The sequence below is a fragment of the Quercus suber genome, unplaced genomic scaffold (genome assembly GCF_002906115.3).
Source record: "Quercus suber isolate HL8 unplaced genomic scaffold, Cork oak 2.0 scaffold_425, whole genome shotgun sequence".
NCBI lineage: Eukaryota > Viridiplantae > Streptophyta > Magnoliopsida > Fagales > Fagaceae > Quercus > Quercus suber.
In genome coordinates, this window is record NW_027069876.1 from 81,880 (window position 1) to 100,314 (window position 18,435).

Here is an 18,435-nt window from a genome sequence, read left to right on the forward strand (position 1 = left end):
AGACTCCACTATCAATGTCAATCGAGCATAAAGAGAATTAGATGCAAGCTGTCATGCATGATTGGTACTATTAAATTGTATCACCTTTTTTTATTATTATTAACTATATTAAATTGTATGATGATAAGCAATTAACCCATCAAATCTCTCTCTCTCTCGCACTTTCTCCAGAAAAATCTCTCTCTCTCTCTCTCTCTCTCTCTCTCTCTCACAGACACAGAAACACACACCATGTCTCATTTCCAACTTTATTGTAATCACAATTCTCCCTCTCTCTCTCTCTCTGCGATTTCATTAATAGTCGCTTTAAAGTATCAGAAGTGAAAACTTTAAAAAAAAAAAAAAATCAGAAGTGAAAACTTAAAAAAAAAAAAAAATATCATGCGACCAAATTAAACTCAGTTAAACCCAATGACTTAACCGATGGTATACGATCTATGTCACTTGGTTTGAGTTTACTACTTAGGCGTTTGGATTTGTTCTTTAGAACTAAAGTTTACTATCTACGCATTTGAATTTATTCTACTGAGTCAGGCTTTACTACTTAGACGTTTGGATTGGTTCTATCAAAGCCAAAGTTCGTTATCTAAGCATTTGCAATCCCCACTTGTCTAAGCAAACATGTTATAAACTAATAATTACAATAACAAACAAGAAATAGAAAAAAGAAAAAGGAAATCCAGTATCAGTTAAGAGCCAAAAAGTTAGATGTACTAATCAACCCTAGCAGTAGCAGAATGTGAACCCATTCATTAGGCCAACCACAATAGATAGGACTGAAGGAGTACGTGGTTTTGAGCTAAAAGCTAATCCATGGCCATGGCCATCTCCTCCTTCCTCAGGTGTATCCTCTATATCTATTATTTCTCTGCTTTTCTATGCCTTTATGCCGATGAAGTTAGAGAGACTACAGAAATCCACCACCTTCATCATACTCAAATTGTTCAACTCAGCTCTCTACTGCCATCAACTACTTGCAGTGCTTCTACCAAAGGTTAATTTATCTCTCTCTCTCTCTAGAATAAATTCAGTTCTCATGATTGTTTCATAATTATATCATCATCATTATTATCACCGTCATTATTCTCGTCATCTCTTTACTATTATTTTCATTATCATTAATCCTCATAAAAAAGTAAGAAGCAAAAACAAGAAAAAAAAAATGCTTTAATTGTTTCAGCACCTGTAAAACTATAAATGTATGCAATGCATTATTTTGAGAAACCTACCCATAAAAGAACATAAACAAAAGAATGTTACCAAATAATGCAATAAGTCAAAGGAAATGACATTTTTTACAATTTTTTTTTTTTCACAACTCTTAACATAGTAAAACAACTTCACAGGTTGTAAAAAGCTGTTGTGAAAAATGTTTTGTCATATCATTACTGAAAACAATGGCCTAACTAAGATTTGATTTAAGTGGATAAGATTGAAACGCGAAAAAAGAATATCCAGAAAAAATAAGAAACTCATTATAAGCATTTTATATAAGATTAGAAGTGCACAATTATGAAATAGAATGATTTGAAATTATTATGTAGAATAAATCAATCCCATAATATCAGATATTGTAAAAACATATCTAATATATCTTCCATCAAAAATTTCATGCGGTCTTTCTAACTATATAATGAAGCCTCTGTTAGATTTTTCTTTTCTTTTCCCTTTTTAACCTTTCATCTGTTATTCTTCTTACATATATATTAAAACCTTTGTCTCTTTCATGTGTAATAAGATATAAACAGAATCTGTTTTATTTAAATTGTCTAATTAGTAATTATTATAGGAAAAAGTTTAAATGATTTTTTTTTATTTTTTTATTATGCAATGATTAGAGAAACAGCTGTCAGATAATAAACGTTTTATGTGATGTTGTCTTATCAGTTTTGCATGCAATTTGTCCATATATGATATACGCAGTGTTGTGTATTCCATCCACTAGCTCAATAATTGACACAATCCAACCTAATTTTGATGTATCAGGTTGGTTTTTAGTGGGTTGATGGATTGGGTTTGGTTATGATTTTTACCTTTTTTTTTCAAAGTTGGGTTGAGTTGGAAATTTTTTTTATTCAAGTAATTAAACAATTGTGCCATGCTATTAATGATTATAATTCTTTTTTCAAATTTATTAGTTTGGTTTATTTTGGATTTTGAGACTTTGTTAAAATTTATTACTTTAATTTAGTTTATATTCTGAGTATTAATTTGATAAAATTGGAATATTATGCTCAATTTTATAAATTGTAATCATTTATTCGATAATGAGTTTAAATAGTTGAATGAAAACTCAATTTTTTTAACACACATGATAAAATGACCTAATGCCGACAACCCAACCAAACTCAACTTGACTCTACGAGTAACCCTATAGGCTAGGTTGGATTAGTTTAAAATTATGATGGATTAGGTTGGGTTGAAAATTTTCAATCTAAAAATGTGAGGATAGATTGAAAATACATCAAATCCAACTCTATACAAACCCTAAATATAAGATATATTGGAGGATATGTTAATTTTTAGGGTAAAATATCATTTTCGTCCCTAAACTATCACAAAAGTTCATTTTTCGTCCTTAAACTTTCAAAAGTTCTATTTTCGTCCCTAAACTTCCAAAAGTTCTGACGGAGTGCTGACGTGGCTTGACAGAGTGCTGATGTGGGAGGGACAAAAATCAATACGTTTGGAAAAGTTTAGGAATGAAAATAGAACTTTTGAAAGTTTAAGGACAAAAAACGAACTTTTGTAATAGTTTAGGGACGAATATAAAACTTTTGAAAGTTTAGGGACGAAAAACAAACTTTTGTGATAGTTTAGGGACGAAAATGATATTTTACCCTAATTTTTATAACCTAACAAAATGAGCCCCATGAATTTTATATTTTAAACTTTAAAATAATACTAACCTCACAAAAGTTTGGACATGAGTAGAAATTGCTTTTGTCCATAGGGTTGTTTGGGTTATGCCGTTATGATGGCATGGTCCATCATTATTAAGGGGGTACATATATAATTAATAATTCATCCACGTTCCATTGATGATGGATGCCCCCTGCCAACGACATTTCATAATTACGACAAAATTTCTAAGTAGAAGACGCCAAGTTAGCTCGTTTTCCTACTCATTTTTAATTAATTAATCTAAAAGAAAGAGTGGGAGGAAAGTTTCTTTTTATTTACTACATTACAATTCAAAAGACCATTCAAGTATATTTTTAGTCAAATGATGCAATTTGTTTAAATAATTTAATGAATTATGTGATTTAATAGTTAATACACGTGGTTGAACAGTCTTATTAAGAGAAAAAATTTATGAGTTATAAAAGATTCATTCTACCTAATTAAGAGCAAAAATTTATCCCAAAGGATATAAAAAAAAAAAGTAAAATAGGTTTATTTTATTTTATTTTTTTATTATTCACAAGGGGAAGCTCAAGTTCTCTTAATTAGGTACATCTTTGATAATGTCATTCAACCATAAACCCCTAACAAATTGTAAATTAGGTTTTCTCTCTTAAAAAATGCGTAACTATTTTATCGATTTGTCACTGGTACATCTTTGAGCAACATAGATGCTCTACTAGTGAGGACCTACTACATAGCCTTCCACTTGGAATGTGTGTCGTGGTCGACGATTATGGGCCACCTTGTTGCCTTATTGCTTTAATTAAACCATTTTAAGACATATTGTATGTTACCCATATAAACTGTACATTTTACCCATTTATATATCTGAAGGTGACACTTTAAAATTTTTTTTTTTTTTTTAGAATACTAAAAAATTTATTAGTTTGGTTTATTTTGGATTTTGAGACTTTGTTAAAATTTATTACTTTAATTTAGTTTATATTCTGAGTATTAATTTGATAAAATTGGAATATTATGCTCAATTTTATAAATTGTAATCATTTATTCGATAATGAGTTTAAATAGTTGAATGAAAACTCAATTTTTTTAACACACATGATAAAATGACCTAATGCCGACAACCCAACCAAACTCAACTTGACTCTACGAGTAACCCTATAGGCTAGGTTGGATTAGTTTAAAATTATGATGGATTAGGTTGGGTTGAAAATTTTCAATCTAAAAATGTGAGGATAGATTGAAAATACATCAAATCCAACTCTATACAAACCCTAAATATAAGATATATTGGAGGATATGTTAATTTTTAGGGTAAAATATCATTTTCGTCCCTAAACTATCACAAAAGTTCATTTTTCGTCCTTAAACTTTCAAAAGTTCTATTTTCGTCCCTAAACTTCCAAAAGTTCTGACGGAGTGCTGACGTGGCTTGACAGAGTGCTGATGTGGGAGGGACAAAAATCAATACGTTTGGAAAAGTTTAGGAATGAAAATAGAACTTTTGAAAGTTTAAGGACAAAAAACGAACTTTTGTAATAGTTTAGGGACGAATATAAAACTTTTGAAAGTTTAGGGACGAAAAACAAACTTTTGTGATAGTTTAGGGACGAAAATGATATTTTACCCTAATTTTTATAACCTAACAAAATGAGCCCCATGAATTTTATATTTTAAACTTTAAAATAATACTAACCTCACAAAAGTTTGGACATGAGTAGAAATTGCTTTTGTCCATAGGGTTGTTTGGGTTATGCCGTTATGATGGCATGGTCCATCATTATTAAGGGGGTACATATATAATTAATAATTCATCCACGTTCCATTGATGATGGATGCCCCCTGCCAACGACATTTCATAATTACGACAAAATTTCTAAGTAGAAGACGCCAAGTTAGCTCGTTTTCCTACTCATTTTTAATTAATTAATCTAAAAGAAAGAGTGGGAGGAAAGTTTCTTTTTATTTACTACATTACAATTCAAAAGACCATTCAAGTATATTTTTAGTCAAATGATGCAATTTGTTTAAATAATTTAATGAATTATGTGATTTAATAGTTAATACACGTGGTTGAACAGTCTTATTAAGAGAAAAAATTTATGAGTTATAAAAGATTCATTCTACCTAATTAAGAGCAAAAATTTATCCCAAAGGATATAAAAAAAAAAAGTAAAATAGGTTTATTTTATTTTATTTTTTTATTATTCACAAGGGGAAGCTCAAGTTCTCTTAATTAGGTACATCTTTGATAATGTCATTCAACCATAAACCCCTAACAAATTGTAAATTAGGTTTTCTCTCTTAAAAAATGCGTAACTATTTTATCGATTTGTCACTGGTACATCTTTGAGCAACATAGATGCTCTACTAGTGAGGACCTACTACATAGCCTTCCACTTGGAATGTGTGTCGTGGTCGACGATTATGGGCCACCTTGTTGCCTTATTGCTTTAATTAAACCATTTTAAGACATATTGTATGTTACCCATATACACTGTACATTTTACCCATTTATATATCTGAAGGTGACACTTTAAATTTTTTTTTTTTTTTAGAATATTAAATATTTTAACACATATACACAGAAAGATTGAAAAATGTCTTAAAGAAATTAACAATGATATATATTTAAAATAACCTAACTTTGAACACGACACTTTATCCTTAATGTAAGCCTCAATAATGTCTATTATATGTTAGCGTCAAACGTACTATTCAACCAACAATCATAAACATGATTGATCGTAGGTAGAATGTCATATTTTTTAAAATCATTAGACAGATGAAGTGCTCATTTTCTAGGCCATAAGTGTCACATAAAGTTTTCATTGAAAATACTAAATAATGCTATTAAGCTATAAATTTTCCCTTTAAAAGTATGAATTTTCATGTTGTTAAAAAATATTGGAGTTAATCATATTTCATTGTCTTTATCTTATATTATAGGTTAAAATGCAAAACTGACTTTCTAAGTTTCACCAAAACTCATTTTAGTCCTCTAATTTTACATTCGGTCAATTCAGTCTATAAGTTTAAAAAAATGTTCAATCAAGTCCTTCCATTTGATTCTGTCAACTACACCATTAGTTTCATATTTTTTTTATTTAATTTTTTTGTTAATTTCTCCATTTAAAAAAATCCATAAGAAATTCTAATCTATCTCGGTTCTCATCTTCTCCTCTCTCTTCTCTTTCTATAATCTCTCACTCTCTCTCTCTAGGCCGGACCCAAGGAGCTCCTTTGCAAGCTTCATTCATGGCTGACCACCAAGGTCAGTCGCTCTCCACTCCTCCCCGATCACTGTCAATTGTCGTTTTTTGGCAGTGGTCGTCTTTCCCTTAGCTCGGTTTGACTAGGCCAATCTCCCTTTCTCTGCGTTTTCACTTTTCACGTCAAACCCTCATCGAAGTTTCAACCCAAGCTGGGTTGTTGTGTTTTGGTTGGTTTCAGAGTTTTTTGGATTTGGTAAACAATTTGATTAAGCTCTCTCTCTATGATTTGCTTTGGATATTTGGATTCTTTCTTTCCAATCTAATTTGGGTCTCCTTGAATTCTCTCTCTCTAATTTGATTTGATCTGATATCTACTTCTGATTTTGTTTGTAAACCACAAAAAAGAAAAACTCAGAAACATTGTTTCGTACTTTCATTGTTGAATGAATAATCATTGTTTGTGGGTAGCGAATTTGTAAATTATATGTATGTGGTTCTGATGGTTGATGTTGATCATCTTGTTCTAGTTGTTGCGCTTTGTTCTGAATTTGCGTATTGAAATTTTTTATTTGGATGCCATTTTTGGTTGTGATCAACGTAAAGAAATTTTTTGTTGTTCAGGTGTAGGGTTTGTTGTGTGTTCTGGGACTTTTTAAAAAAAAATGAATTAGTTTTTTGCATTTTTCTAATATAAAAATCTGGGAAAAAAATAAAAAATAAAAACCTTAACGGTAGAGCATTAACGGAAGTTAGGGAAATGTCTGAATTGAATACTTTTAAACTTAGAGAACTGAATTGACCAAAAGTAAAGTTAGATGACTAAAATAAATTTTGGTAAAACTTAGAGGGCCAGTTTTCTATTTTAACCTATATTATATATTCATATGTATGCACTCCAAATTCCACTTGATGATTTGTTTTAAGTTCAGGTTCTAAAAGGAAGGCATCCTTAACAGTGATACACAAGTATGGTCCATGCTTTCAAAGCAAGGAAGACCAAGTACAGGTTCTCAATCACACTGAAATCCTTCTTCAAGACCAATCAAGAGTGAACTCAATCCACTACAAGCTCTCCAACTACTCCAATGGCAACAAGTTAAGGGAATCTAAGGCCTCCACCCTTCCTGTTAAATCGGGTCTCATCCTTGGCACTAGTAACTACATTGTCACCGTTGGCCTTGGCAAATTTTGTCGTCGGCTTCGTCGATCGATAGCGCTTCCTTATTGAAGCGTGTTATGTAGGATCTCAGCGTCTCGTCCTCTCGTTGCTTGATACTCATCAAGCATGCCGTGGACTTCTTATACCTATGTCCCCCAATAAAGTGTGTAGTGAACTGAGCGCTTAGCTCCTTGAAAGTGCTGATGGAGTTCGGCGTCAGTCGGCTGAACCATACCCTTGCAGGGCCCTTCAGCGTTGTAGGGAAGGCCCTACACATGATTTCGTCCGCTACCCCTTGAAGGTGCATCAAGGTCTTGAAGGTTTCTAGGTGATCCAGAGGGTCATTCACTCCGTCGTAACTGTCTATATGCGGCATGCGAAATTTATGTGGTAGGGGGAAGGAATTGACAGCTACAGTGAACGGCGAGTCGGTGCGATTTACCAGATCGTCAAGGTCGCTGGATACTCGTCCTTTGAGGGCATTCATCATGACCTCCATTTGTTCCTTTATTTTTTGTATCTCCGTGGCAATGTGTGGTTGAGTTGCATCCGTGAAGGATGGCATGATTAGATTTTGACGCTCCGGTCTACTAGGAGCATTACTGCACTCCAGCCTTTCTCGTTCTCTTCTATCGGCACTGGTGCCTTCTTGGTCCTGCTCTTGAGTGCCGTGACCTGCATTTTTCTGGCATAACTATTCCTCCAGATCGTTGTTTTGCTTAGTGAGGCGTTCCACGGTTGCAATGAGAGTCTGCACCTGTCTCTCGAGTGCAGTTGGGCGTGGTTCGTCTCCTTGAACGTTGTTGGTGGTCGCCATCGAGCGAGTAAGTACCATGCAACTCTTTGTCCGGGAAATGATAATATGGCTTACAAGTCGTAAAAATCTTTCCCACAGATGGCGCCAACTGATGATGCCGAAAATCTCACCAGTGAGTTGCACGATGCTTGTATGCTCAAAACAACACCTACACAACAAAGAGAAATGACCTCACAGAGAGCACCAGTGTGGTGCTGGCCAAATACCCTCCGAAGGTCAAGTTAGAACTTCTTTCAACTCTAGAGTGCTAGAGAGGGGTTAATTATGCGTACCTCGGCTTATGAGGGTATTGGGGTTTTTATAGTAGTAGAAGGTGGACCTCTCTTCCTTGGAGTAGAAGTCTTTTCCTTATAGGAATCCTCATAAGCGTAGATTGCGGGATCCTTTCCTTATAGGACTCTGATACTGGGCGTGGAATACAAGCAACTTCCCATGCGTGGCGGCCAAGTCTTATCTTTTATAGAGCCGTCGGCCTTGAAACCGTAAGCCTTCTTTCTCCCCTTCAGCCAAGTTGACGTCAGCTTCTCGCTATACGAGCAACCAAGGAGTTTTGAATAACCGTCGGTTAGAACTGGAGCCTTCAACCCCAGTTTATCTTGGTCCCGTCAGCATGACTCTGTCCGTTACCCGTAATTGGCCCGTCAGCCGAAGCTCGTGCTGACGGGTTAAGCCCATGACACCTATGATTATTCTTCCATATCATTTGTAAACCACAAAAAAGAAAAACTCAGAAACATTGTTTCGTACTTTCATTGTTGAATGAATAATCATTGTTTGTGGGTAGCGAATTTGTAAATTATATGTATGTGGTTCTGATGGTTGATGTTGATCATCTTGTTCTAGTTGTTGCGCTTTGTTCTGAATTTGCGTATTGAAATTTTTTATTTGGATGCCATTTTTGGTTGTGATCAACGTAAAGAAATTTTTTGTTGTTCGGGTGTAGGGTTTGTTGTGTGTTCTGGGACTTTTTTAAAAAAAAAAAAATGAATTAGTTTTTTGCATTTTTCTAATATAAAAATCTGGGAAAAAAATAAAAAATAAAAACCTTAACAGTAGAGCATTAACGGAAGTTAGGGAAATGCCTGAATTGAATACTTTTAAAACTTAGAGAACTAAATTGACCAAAAGTAAAGTTAGATGACTAAAATGAATTTTGGTAAAACTTAGAGAGCCAATTTTCTATTTTAACCTATATTATATATTCATATGTATGCACTCCAAATTCCACTTGATGATTTGTTTTTGAGTTCAGGTTCTAAAAGGAAGGCATCCTTAACAGTGATACACAAGTATGGTCCATGCTTTCAAAGCAAGGAAGACCAAGTACAGGTTCTCAATCACACTGAAATCCTTCTTCAAGACCAATCAAGAGTGAACTCAATCCGCTACAAGCTCTCCAACTACTCCAATGGCAACAAGTTAAGGGAATCTAAGGCCTCCACCCTTCCTGTTAAATCGGGTCTCATCCTTGGCACTAGTAACTACATTGTCACCGTTGGCCTTGGCACTCCCAAAAGAGATTTGAAACTCGCATTCGACACTGGTAGCGACCTTACATGGACACAGTGTAAACCATGCACAGGACAGTGCTATAAGCAAGTAGACCCAATCTTTGACCCATCCAAATCAACATCATACGCCAACATTACGTGTCCTACACCCTTGTGCTTTCAACTCAGTTCTGCCACAGGTAAACCATATAATACAATCTCACTCACCAAAATAGATAAGGGTATTGCTACTATTACTACCTACTTAATTAGTTTTAATTAATACTATAGATCCCACGTAAATGTATTTTTTATGTAAATGAAACATGGTAGTGAAGGAATGATTAATTTAGACATTTTTCAAAATTTGGGATTAATTTGATTTTGACCTAAATTTGATGAGATTTTGTTTTTCATTTTTCACAGCATTTAATGTAATTTTGTTTACTCAGAGTTTAGAAAAATAATATTATTAACTCACTAAATAGGACTTCTCTAGTGAAATTAGTAGCATCCCAAGTATTTTAGAAAAATAAAAATAAATTGGAGAAGTTCTAGCCCAATTATTGAAAAATATATATATATATATATTGTTCAAAGATTAGGGATACTTTCACACAAACTTTTTTTAAGCAATTGTAAATTTGATAATTTGGAAGAATAATGTCAACTTTTTTTTTTTTTTTTCACAATGTAGGAATGTCACAACAGTGCTCTACCTCTAAGAAGTGCATATACCTTGTAGAATATGGTGATGGTTCGTTTACAACTGGATATTTCAGCAAAGAAAGGCTAACCATAACATCAGACGTGATGGACAATTTCATATTCGGTTGTGGCCAAGACAATGAAGGCCTCTTAAATGGCATTGCTGGGTTGCTAAGTCTTGGTCGCGCCCAAGTTTCCCTAGTGAAACAAACAGCTCAAAAGTATGGCCAATTCTTCTCATATTGTCTACCTTCCACAACTAGCTCAACAGGTCACCTTACTTTCGGAAAAGGCAATGGAGTTTCCAATACCATAAAGTTCACACCTATGTTAAAGCTTCCTCAAGGGCCAACATTCTATGGCCTTAACTTGATTGGAATAAGTGTGGGTGGGCGTAAATTATCAATTCCCACATCAGTTTTTTCGACTGTGGGTACTATCATTGACTCAGGGACGGTCATAACACGTTTGCCTCCTACAGCATACAATGCATTGCGAACAACATTTCGAAAACTGATGCGTAATTATCCGATGACAAGCCCAATTTCACTACTTGATACATGTTATGACCTTAGTAAGAGCAAGTCTGTTTCGATTCCACACATAAGCTTTTTGTTCGGTGGTGATGTGAGCGTAGATTTGGACAAAGTGGGAATATTTTACATGTTGAGCCCAACGCAAGCTTGTTTAGCCTTTGCTGGAAATAGTGATCCAAGCAACATTGCCATTTTTGGGAATGTTCAACAAAAAGGATTAGAGGTGTTGTATGATGTTGCTAGAGGGAGGATTGGGTTTCGCCCGGGTGGTTGTAACTAATGTAGTCAAATATATCAAATATGTATACTTATTATATAAGCTCAACCTGAGATCTTGCCATGTGTGATATTATAATTTGGAGCTTTCCATTCTTGACATATGGCAGATTCCTCAATAACTTCAAGCTGATATGGATTAATAATGCCACATGGCAACTCACAATTTGCACACGTCTTTGATATTTGACATGAATAAAGTTTATTGCCTATTAGGTACCATGTGTCAAGACATTTCATTACAGTATACATTTTTATTTTCTTACATTACTCCTCAAATAATTAGAGTTAAAAAAATGCAATGTTAATTTACCTCGAGAATGAATGTCAAATTCTATTCTAACAAATTATTGATTTAAAATGTATTGAGAACTTTTTTTTTTTTTTTTGCTTGGGTGTGAATGAATGCCTAGTATCTTGAATTTTATTATGTTTTCTCATTCTTGAATTAAACTTTCATTTTATTTATTTATTTATTTATTTATTTTCATGTTTTGGCCTCCTTAAACCTAAAATCTTGGCTCATTTGTGTGTCACTAATCACCGAAAAGTCATTCATGTACATATGCTTGTATGCAAGAGAGAACTTTAAGAGACTGTGAAGAATGAAATTGAGCAGTGTGTGTGTGCAAAAGAGTTGGTTGCTGATGACTTGACTGACTTACCATAATGGGTCAATGGATGACTTGACTAACTTATGGGTCAATGGATGCCCATGTCCTACACAAACGCAAATGGCGGAGCCATGCGGACTTGTGAAGCCTGCGGGGGCCATCCTTCCCCACAAGTTTGAAAAAACACAGAGGTAGCACGTTCTTTTGTAAAAATCGTGTCTAGCATTCCTCCCCCAATCATATACTATCGCCCGTTTGGTAAGGTGATTGAAAAGCAGTTTTGTGTGATTTATATGCTCAAATACGTAGGCCTTATTTTGGAATCGTGTGTTTGGTAAGAGAACTCTCAGTAGAATATTTAGATAACCGCTCTCACATTAGAGGATTCAAAACATGTGCTTTAAAAAACACTTTAAGAGATGTTTTCAGAACTCAAAAAACAGTTTTCAATGGCATTTTTGTAAAAATTTTAATAAATGTGCACTCCACATTGGGTCACAAAAAATAACTTTTGACAAGTCAAATTAATATTACCCCCTCCCCAAAAATTATTATTGGTGAGTAATGCTACAAATCTACTCCTTCCGTCCTATTTTTTTTTATCCTGTTTGAAAAGTTGAGCTTTTTAAGGAAACATCATTTATTGTCTTGTTTATCTTTTAAAAATGTATAAGTTTCCAAAACTACCCTTAAAAAAATTTATCAAAAAATTGAATTAATAAATTAGTAGGGGTATAATAGGAACATTAATAAATTAATGACTTTTATTTTTAAAAACATGACAATATTTTGGGACATCTCAAAATAGAATAGAAGACAAAAAAAATGGGACGGAAGTAGTAATAATTTTCCTAATATTTTTCATAACAGTTAAATTAGTAAGTATTTAATGTTTCTCATGTGGACTAATCTTTGGTATAATTTTTTTTACCTGCCAATATTAATTTGCTATCTTGACAATTATAAATTTTGTTGTGTATATTTTGTACTTTTAAACTTATTGGGGCAAATTATATGCTCACAATATGAAATTGGCCAAAGTTTTTAATAGTTTTCATATGGGGCTTATCATTGACACTACCTTTTCACTTACCAATAATAATTTGACGTCTTGACAGCTGTGAAATTTTTTTGTGAGGAAAATTATATGCTTACAAAATGAAGATTGGCCAACCCTTACATATTTCTTTCTTTGTTTATTTTTCATTTTGGTAAAAAATAATAATAATAATAACTTAATTTCTTATTCCAAATCATTAGATTAGTTAGGACGAGATTCTGACTACCTTGATTTTATACTGCAAATGAAATGCCAAAATATTTTTCGAAGATTATTGCGTTCAAGGCCGCGAGGTTGAGAGTTGAGGCTTGAGAAGAATCATTAGGTAAGACATACTCGGAAAGGTGAATTTCTATTTTTACTTTTAGCGTTTCGTAAGTTTCAATAAAAATTATATTCTTCAGTATAATATGTATTATGTGATTTAAACTTTTAATGCATTGAGGTTAGCTTAAGCTTTGCTATGTGTGATGAAAAGTGACAAACACTACTGGAGTTCACAAGTTAGTGGCTTTGATATCATGTTAAAAAACATAAATAGGGACACATTATGATAACTCTTAACTTGCCTTGCCTTGCCGTGAGAAGAGTCATCTATGGGAAGCAAAGAAACACTAAAGTGGAGCCAGTAATTAATATGGGAGGTTTTTAAATTCTAATTTCCTTCCAGACTTGCATAACCATATACAACTGTTGCTGCTGTGACAAAAGTTGATAGGGATGAGATCTTAAAAGCTTGGGCTAAACAACAAGAATAATGTGATTCTATTGACTATTGAGGCAAAGGTCGCTGCATTCACTTGGGCGTTAAAGTTAGCTTCTTAGGTAGAGGTTGCTGCATTCATGATTGAAAGTGCCTCGAAACTTTGTATAGATGCATTAATTGGTGACAATGAGAATAATTGCGGGAGCATTAAAACCTTGCTTGAAAATGTAGGAAAATTATTAAATACTCCTAAAGTACCATAAATGTATACTCTCTCCTCTCACATGAATTGTGGTTTCACCATAAATTTAATTAGTGAGATTCACAGTTATGTGAAAATGTGGGGTACACATTTATGGTACTCTGGGAGTACTCAATAATTACCCGAAAATGCATTATATCGATCTTAGGGGTTCTTTTCTTAGAGCATGTTTGGTAGACTGTAATAGCCTAATAGGCATCGTAATATAATAGTTATTCTTAAGATTTAGATTTAGTTTGGTTATATTTTTATTACAAGGAATAGTTATTCTTTATGAATAGTTATTCTTTAAAATGAAGAATAACTATTGATGAGTTCTAAAGGATCAGTGGGCTGAAAAATCTTCGGATGCTCTTGATCTTGAAGAATGAGTCTTGCAAAACCAAAGAAAATCAGAGAAGACCGGTTGAAGCCAGCCTTTAATTCTCCGATGGTAAAGTTAGTAGATTAAAGGAGAAAGAAGAGCCCTCAAAGACTTAACTTTTTATCTAGAATTCCAAAAGAGAGGAAAAGGTCCCCTTACCTCTGCGTAGAAGGGTCTTTATATAGTGTTAGAAATCAGTTATTTCTCCTAATCGTCGTAGAGTTTGGAGGATTCAGAGGGTAACTTCCTTAACTGTCATAAGAGTCACCTCATCGAGACTTATGTTGAGATTCAATCAATATGACTCTTGGTTGGAAGTGTGTCAAGTGTAACTCTTGGTGAACCTCACCCATCCATCATTAAGGAAGGACGAGGTTCATTGCTCACTCATCCTTCATTGGACGAGCAAATGGAGAATGAAAGAGGACGGTTATGGAAGGACGAGTATACCAACCATTCGTTCTCCGCTCTGTACATTGCTATGGACGACCATATGGACGAGTAATTGACTTGGTGTTTTTCTTGCACCATCAGTTACCCCCTTGTCCATGTGTCGTCCAAGAAAATATAGTAATTTACTCCTTTGGATAGATGAGCTTTTCTAACGATCAGAGATGCCACGTGTCACAATCTAATTGATGATTCATTTCGTAGATTCATTTTTTCGAGACGAAGACCACGTGTCAGCGTCTGATTGGTCGTGTCGTTTCATATGCTCAGGTCAACCATCTATAAATAGTGGAATGCCCCCATTACCCTCTTACTTCTGAGATTTTTCCTCCTTGACATTCATCGTCTAAAGCCTTGTCCATAGTTTCAGTGCGTCCTAAAGCCAGGTATTCCCTCTCTCCTCGTCTTTTAGGTTTTCAAAATTTTCTTTTTAGAAAATGTCAGGAATCACCATTTCCTTGTCTAGCGATAGTACAGAAAAAGCCATAGACGAGTATTATGACGAAAGTAGTGATAACTCTAGTGATACTAGTAGTAGTAGCAGTAGGGGAAACACTACTGACGAGAAGTATGTCTCAGGGGTCCCTGGGCTTCCTTTAGAAGAAGTACAAAAACAACTTAGGAAAACTATAGGGTCCCAGGTAGGTACCTCGTCTTCCATCCCTCCGTCCAGTCCTTTGGACGAGACGGAGGTAACTGTATATAGCTGTGCTGTAGATATTCCTTCAAAGACGGACGAGGAAAGATTAAATAACTTTAGGGAGTGATACCAAATCCCAGACGAGTTTAATCCTAGATTACCCGTCCGTGGAGAGTGGTGTTGCAACCCTCATTTTGGGATAGGTGTATACGAGGCCTACCTTCTTGGAGGTCTTAGATTTCCTTTAAATTCTTTTAGCAGAGAGCTGTTAGTTAGGTTAGGTTTAGGGGTATGTCAGTTCAACCTAAATGCATGGAGATTAATCATCTCTATGCAAATTTTGTGGAGGGAAGTGTTTGGAGGGGACCGTCCTATTATTGTGGACGAGTTCCTCTACTGCTATAAACCTTCAGAGATTCATCAATCTCTTGGCTTTTATCAGTTCACAGCCAGGAGTAAAGATTGTAGACTGGTGAAATCCTTGGCCTCGTCTGACAGAAAATGGAAGACGGAGTTTTTCTTCGTCTCTAGATTCTGGGCTGGAAATCCCATAGACGTGGGCCGAGATTCTTTTGGCCATTTTACTGGGGACCTAGGGAACCTTCGTCCTGAGGGTAAGTCCCTTAGCTTTCCCCTTCTTCTCTCTTACCTTTTACTTACTATTATCTCATTTAACCTTAGTTTATTCCATTACAGTTGTTGGACGACCCACTTTGAGCAAGTTGCACTGTGACCGCGTCCACAGGGCTCGTCTACACATAGACAGGGATTTCCATTCCTTGGTCAACCTCAGACGACTAGCCAAGTGGGGGTTAGGTCCTAACCCGTCCGACATTGCACTTGCACACGAGATTACAGTGAGAAAAAAGTAAGTATATGATTTTTGTATTCCTTGCATCTTTTATTTTCATCTTTTATTTTCATTTTTCTAAGTAAATTCTCTTCGTCTCTCTACAGGAATGGCAACCATGAGAGGTAATAAGGGAAAGGAGGTAGGTGTTGAGGGGAGTCGTCCTGTTTTTGGGGAGAAATGGAAAACCATCTCCAAACACTTGGATTTGGAGAACCTCCCCAACAGGCATGGTAAAAAGGTTAAGCACGGCTCGTCTCAGGTAAACAAGCCCACTCCGTCGTCCAAGCAACCTACCACCAAAGTCTATGACGTCGACTCGTCCACTCCTGTGGAGTCTACTCCGTCCAAGACTCCACCGTCCAAAACCGCGCCCACCTTGTCTCAACCATCCCACAGGGCCCTTTCAAACATCATTGAAAATGAAGACTTGGCCTGGGAGCGTTTTAAGAACTCTGTGACGGACGAGGATATAAACGTCTGCTATGACATGTCTCTCAAGGACTTCGAACACTCTGGTGTTCATGACCTTTTCAAGGTAATATTTCTTCCTCTGTCTTGGCCAAATGTATATATATATATATATATATATATTTTTTTTTTAACTTATATTTGTTGACTTTTTCAGGGTATGTCTAAGTTTATAGCCGCGTCCAGACAGGCCACTGGGTTGGACAAGACGAGGATCTTGCTAGAGACGAGGATACAAGAGTTGAAGGAAGAGGCTAGGCAATGGGCTGAGGTGGCTGCCAAGACGACGGACAAGGTGAAGGACCTTAAAGCCTTGGTTGAGGAGTTGAAGGCTAATGCTGCAGAGAAAGATGCTCGTCTTGAAGACTTGCAAAGGAAGAGCGACGAGCAAAGCATTCTCCTCTCCAAAGCCAAGGAAGATGCAGTGGCTGAATTCAAAGCATCCAAGCAATACACAGATGCTATGGACACCAACTACGTAGCAGGGTTTGAAGATTTCAGGATGGACGCTGCTGAGAAGTTTCCTGATGTGGACTTCAGCTCCATCGTGCTCAATTTGAACCCTGCCACCACTAGCTCTCTCCTTGGTCTTGACTCTGAGGACGCCAACATAGAGGACGATGCCACAACTCAGCCTCAAGACAACCCCAATCCAGATGCCTCAATTTAGAACATACTTTGATGATTTAGTTTTTTTTTTTTTTTTTTTTTTTTTAAGAAAATATATGTAACTTAAATACATTCAATTCATCCATGTTTAAGGACGAATTTTGATAAAACAGTTAAGGGTGTTTAGGACATTTCTTGTCCGCCTTTGAAAAACAATTAAATGTATACTGTTTGTTTTATGTGCATGGACGAGTGTTTATTTTCTATACTTGATTTCCTGTTTTACTCGTCTACATTTTATACACAAACTCAAACTATTTTTATTGGAATTCCCACTTGAGTGTGATTTATCCGTGTGAAATGGTAACAAAAACTTCACTTGAAATGGTTTTAAGTAAATAAGCACTACTCGTCCTTAGACTTGCCTGTACTTTTGTCTCGTCCATGAGATGCCATCTTCTTAAAAGTAGGTGATTTAAACAAGTTCAAAACGCCCATGTTGTCCCTCGTCCATGGTATGGTTAGGTATTATCTTCTACCCTGCCCCATTTTATGGACGAGCATGCCTTAGTTTTGCTTGCAATTTGATCTGTGCCAGCTCTATCTCGTCCTTCGCTTTGGACGAGAATGCTTTATTTCATCATTTGCTTAGGAAAACTTGAGATTACATTTCTGCATCCAAAGAATTTTCTCGTTTTAAGCTTTTCAGCTGTTTTCAAGTCAATATGAACAAAAAGCAGTGCTTGAATTATGGATTTACACAACATTATGTACATTCCACAAATATTGTTCACAATACATTGTTCATAGACGAGGCATGTTTTAAGAAACTAATGCCTGCCTTAAAAGAAAACCAAACACAAGCCAAACCATAATCTTGTCCTTAACATAATAATAAGACAAATTAAATAAACAAAGTCTTTTATGTAGAATAGTTTTTTATGGTCTCCAGACTCGTCCGAAGTCATGTTCATCTAAGCTTGCATTTTATTGATAGTACTTCCTTAAGTGCTCCACATTCCAAGGATGCTCTAGCTTCCTCCCATCAAGGGCTTCCAAGTAATAGGACCCCTGTCTTTTGCAGTTGACGACTCTGTAGGGGCCTTCCCAATTTGGTCCCAACTTCCCATGAACTGGGTTCTTTGTTGCTAAGGAAACTCTTTTTAGGACGAGGTCTCCTATGCTGAAACGTCTTGGCTTCACCATTGCATCATATTGCCTAGCCATAAGGTTTTTGTACCTTGCCATCCTTTGTTCAGCGTCCATCCTTATCTCGTCTATAAGATCAAGGTTCAAACGGAGTTGCTCGTCATTATCTTTGTCTTGATACGCCGCCACTC

At 35.4% G+C, this 18,435-nt stretch overlaps 2 protein-coding genes across 2 annotated transcripts; both read left to right on the forward strand.

The window, feature by feature from the left end:
• The first annotated feature begins 212 nt into the window (after window positions 1-212).
• Window positions 213-11,284, forward strand: LOC112039156 (aspartyl protease family protein At5g10770). The gene is made up of 3 exons (XM_065761670.1): window positions 213-994; window positions 9,312-9,749; window positions 10,247-11,284. Exons 1-3 carry the CDS (start codon window positions 814-816, stop codon window positions 11,071-11,073), a joined length of 1,446 nt encoding a protein of 481 aa, XP_065617742.1. The 5' UTR covers window positions 213-813; the 3' UTR covers window positions 11,074-11,284.
• A 4,207-nt stretch (window positions 11,285-15,491) lies between these two features.
• Window positions 15,492-17,363, forward strand: LOC111990629 (uncharacterized). Its single transcript, XM_065761671.1, has 4 exons — window positions 15,492-15,779; window positions 15,862-16,033; window positions 16,123-16,553; window positions 16,644-17,363. Exons 3-4 carry the CDS (start codon window positions 16,125-16,127, stop codon window positions 17,154-17,156), a joined length of 942 nt encoding a protein of 313 aa, XP_065617743.1. The 5' UTR covers window positions 15,492-15,779; window positions 15,862-16,033; window positions 16,123-16,124; the 3' UTR covers window positions 17,157-17,363.
• Window positions 17,364-18,435: the final 1,072 nt, after the last annotated feature.

Bases quoted from the DNA above. Each gene is read 5' to 3' on its own strand.
- LOC112039156 (XM_065761670.1), top strand. From the start codon at position 814: ATGGCCATGGCCATCTCCTCCTTCCTCAGGTGTATCCTCTATATCTAT. The intron at 995-9,311 runs GTTAATTTATCT...TTTTGAGTTCAG, and splicing joins TTGCAGTGCTTCTACCAAAG to GTTCTAAAAGGAAGGCATCC. The intron at 9,750-10,246 runs GTAAACCATATA...TTCACAATGTAG, and splicing joins TCAACTCAGTTCTGCCACAG to GAATGTCACAACAGTGCTCT.
- LOC111990629 (XM_065761671.1), top strand. From the start codon at position 16,125: ATGGCAACCATGAGAGGTAATAAGGGAAAGGAGGTAGGTGTTGAGGGG. The intron at 16,554-16,643 runs GTAATATTTCTT...TGACTTTTTCAG, and splicing joins GTGTTCATGACCTTTTCAAG to GGTATGTCTAAGTTTATAGC.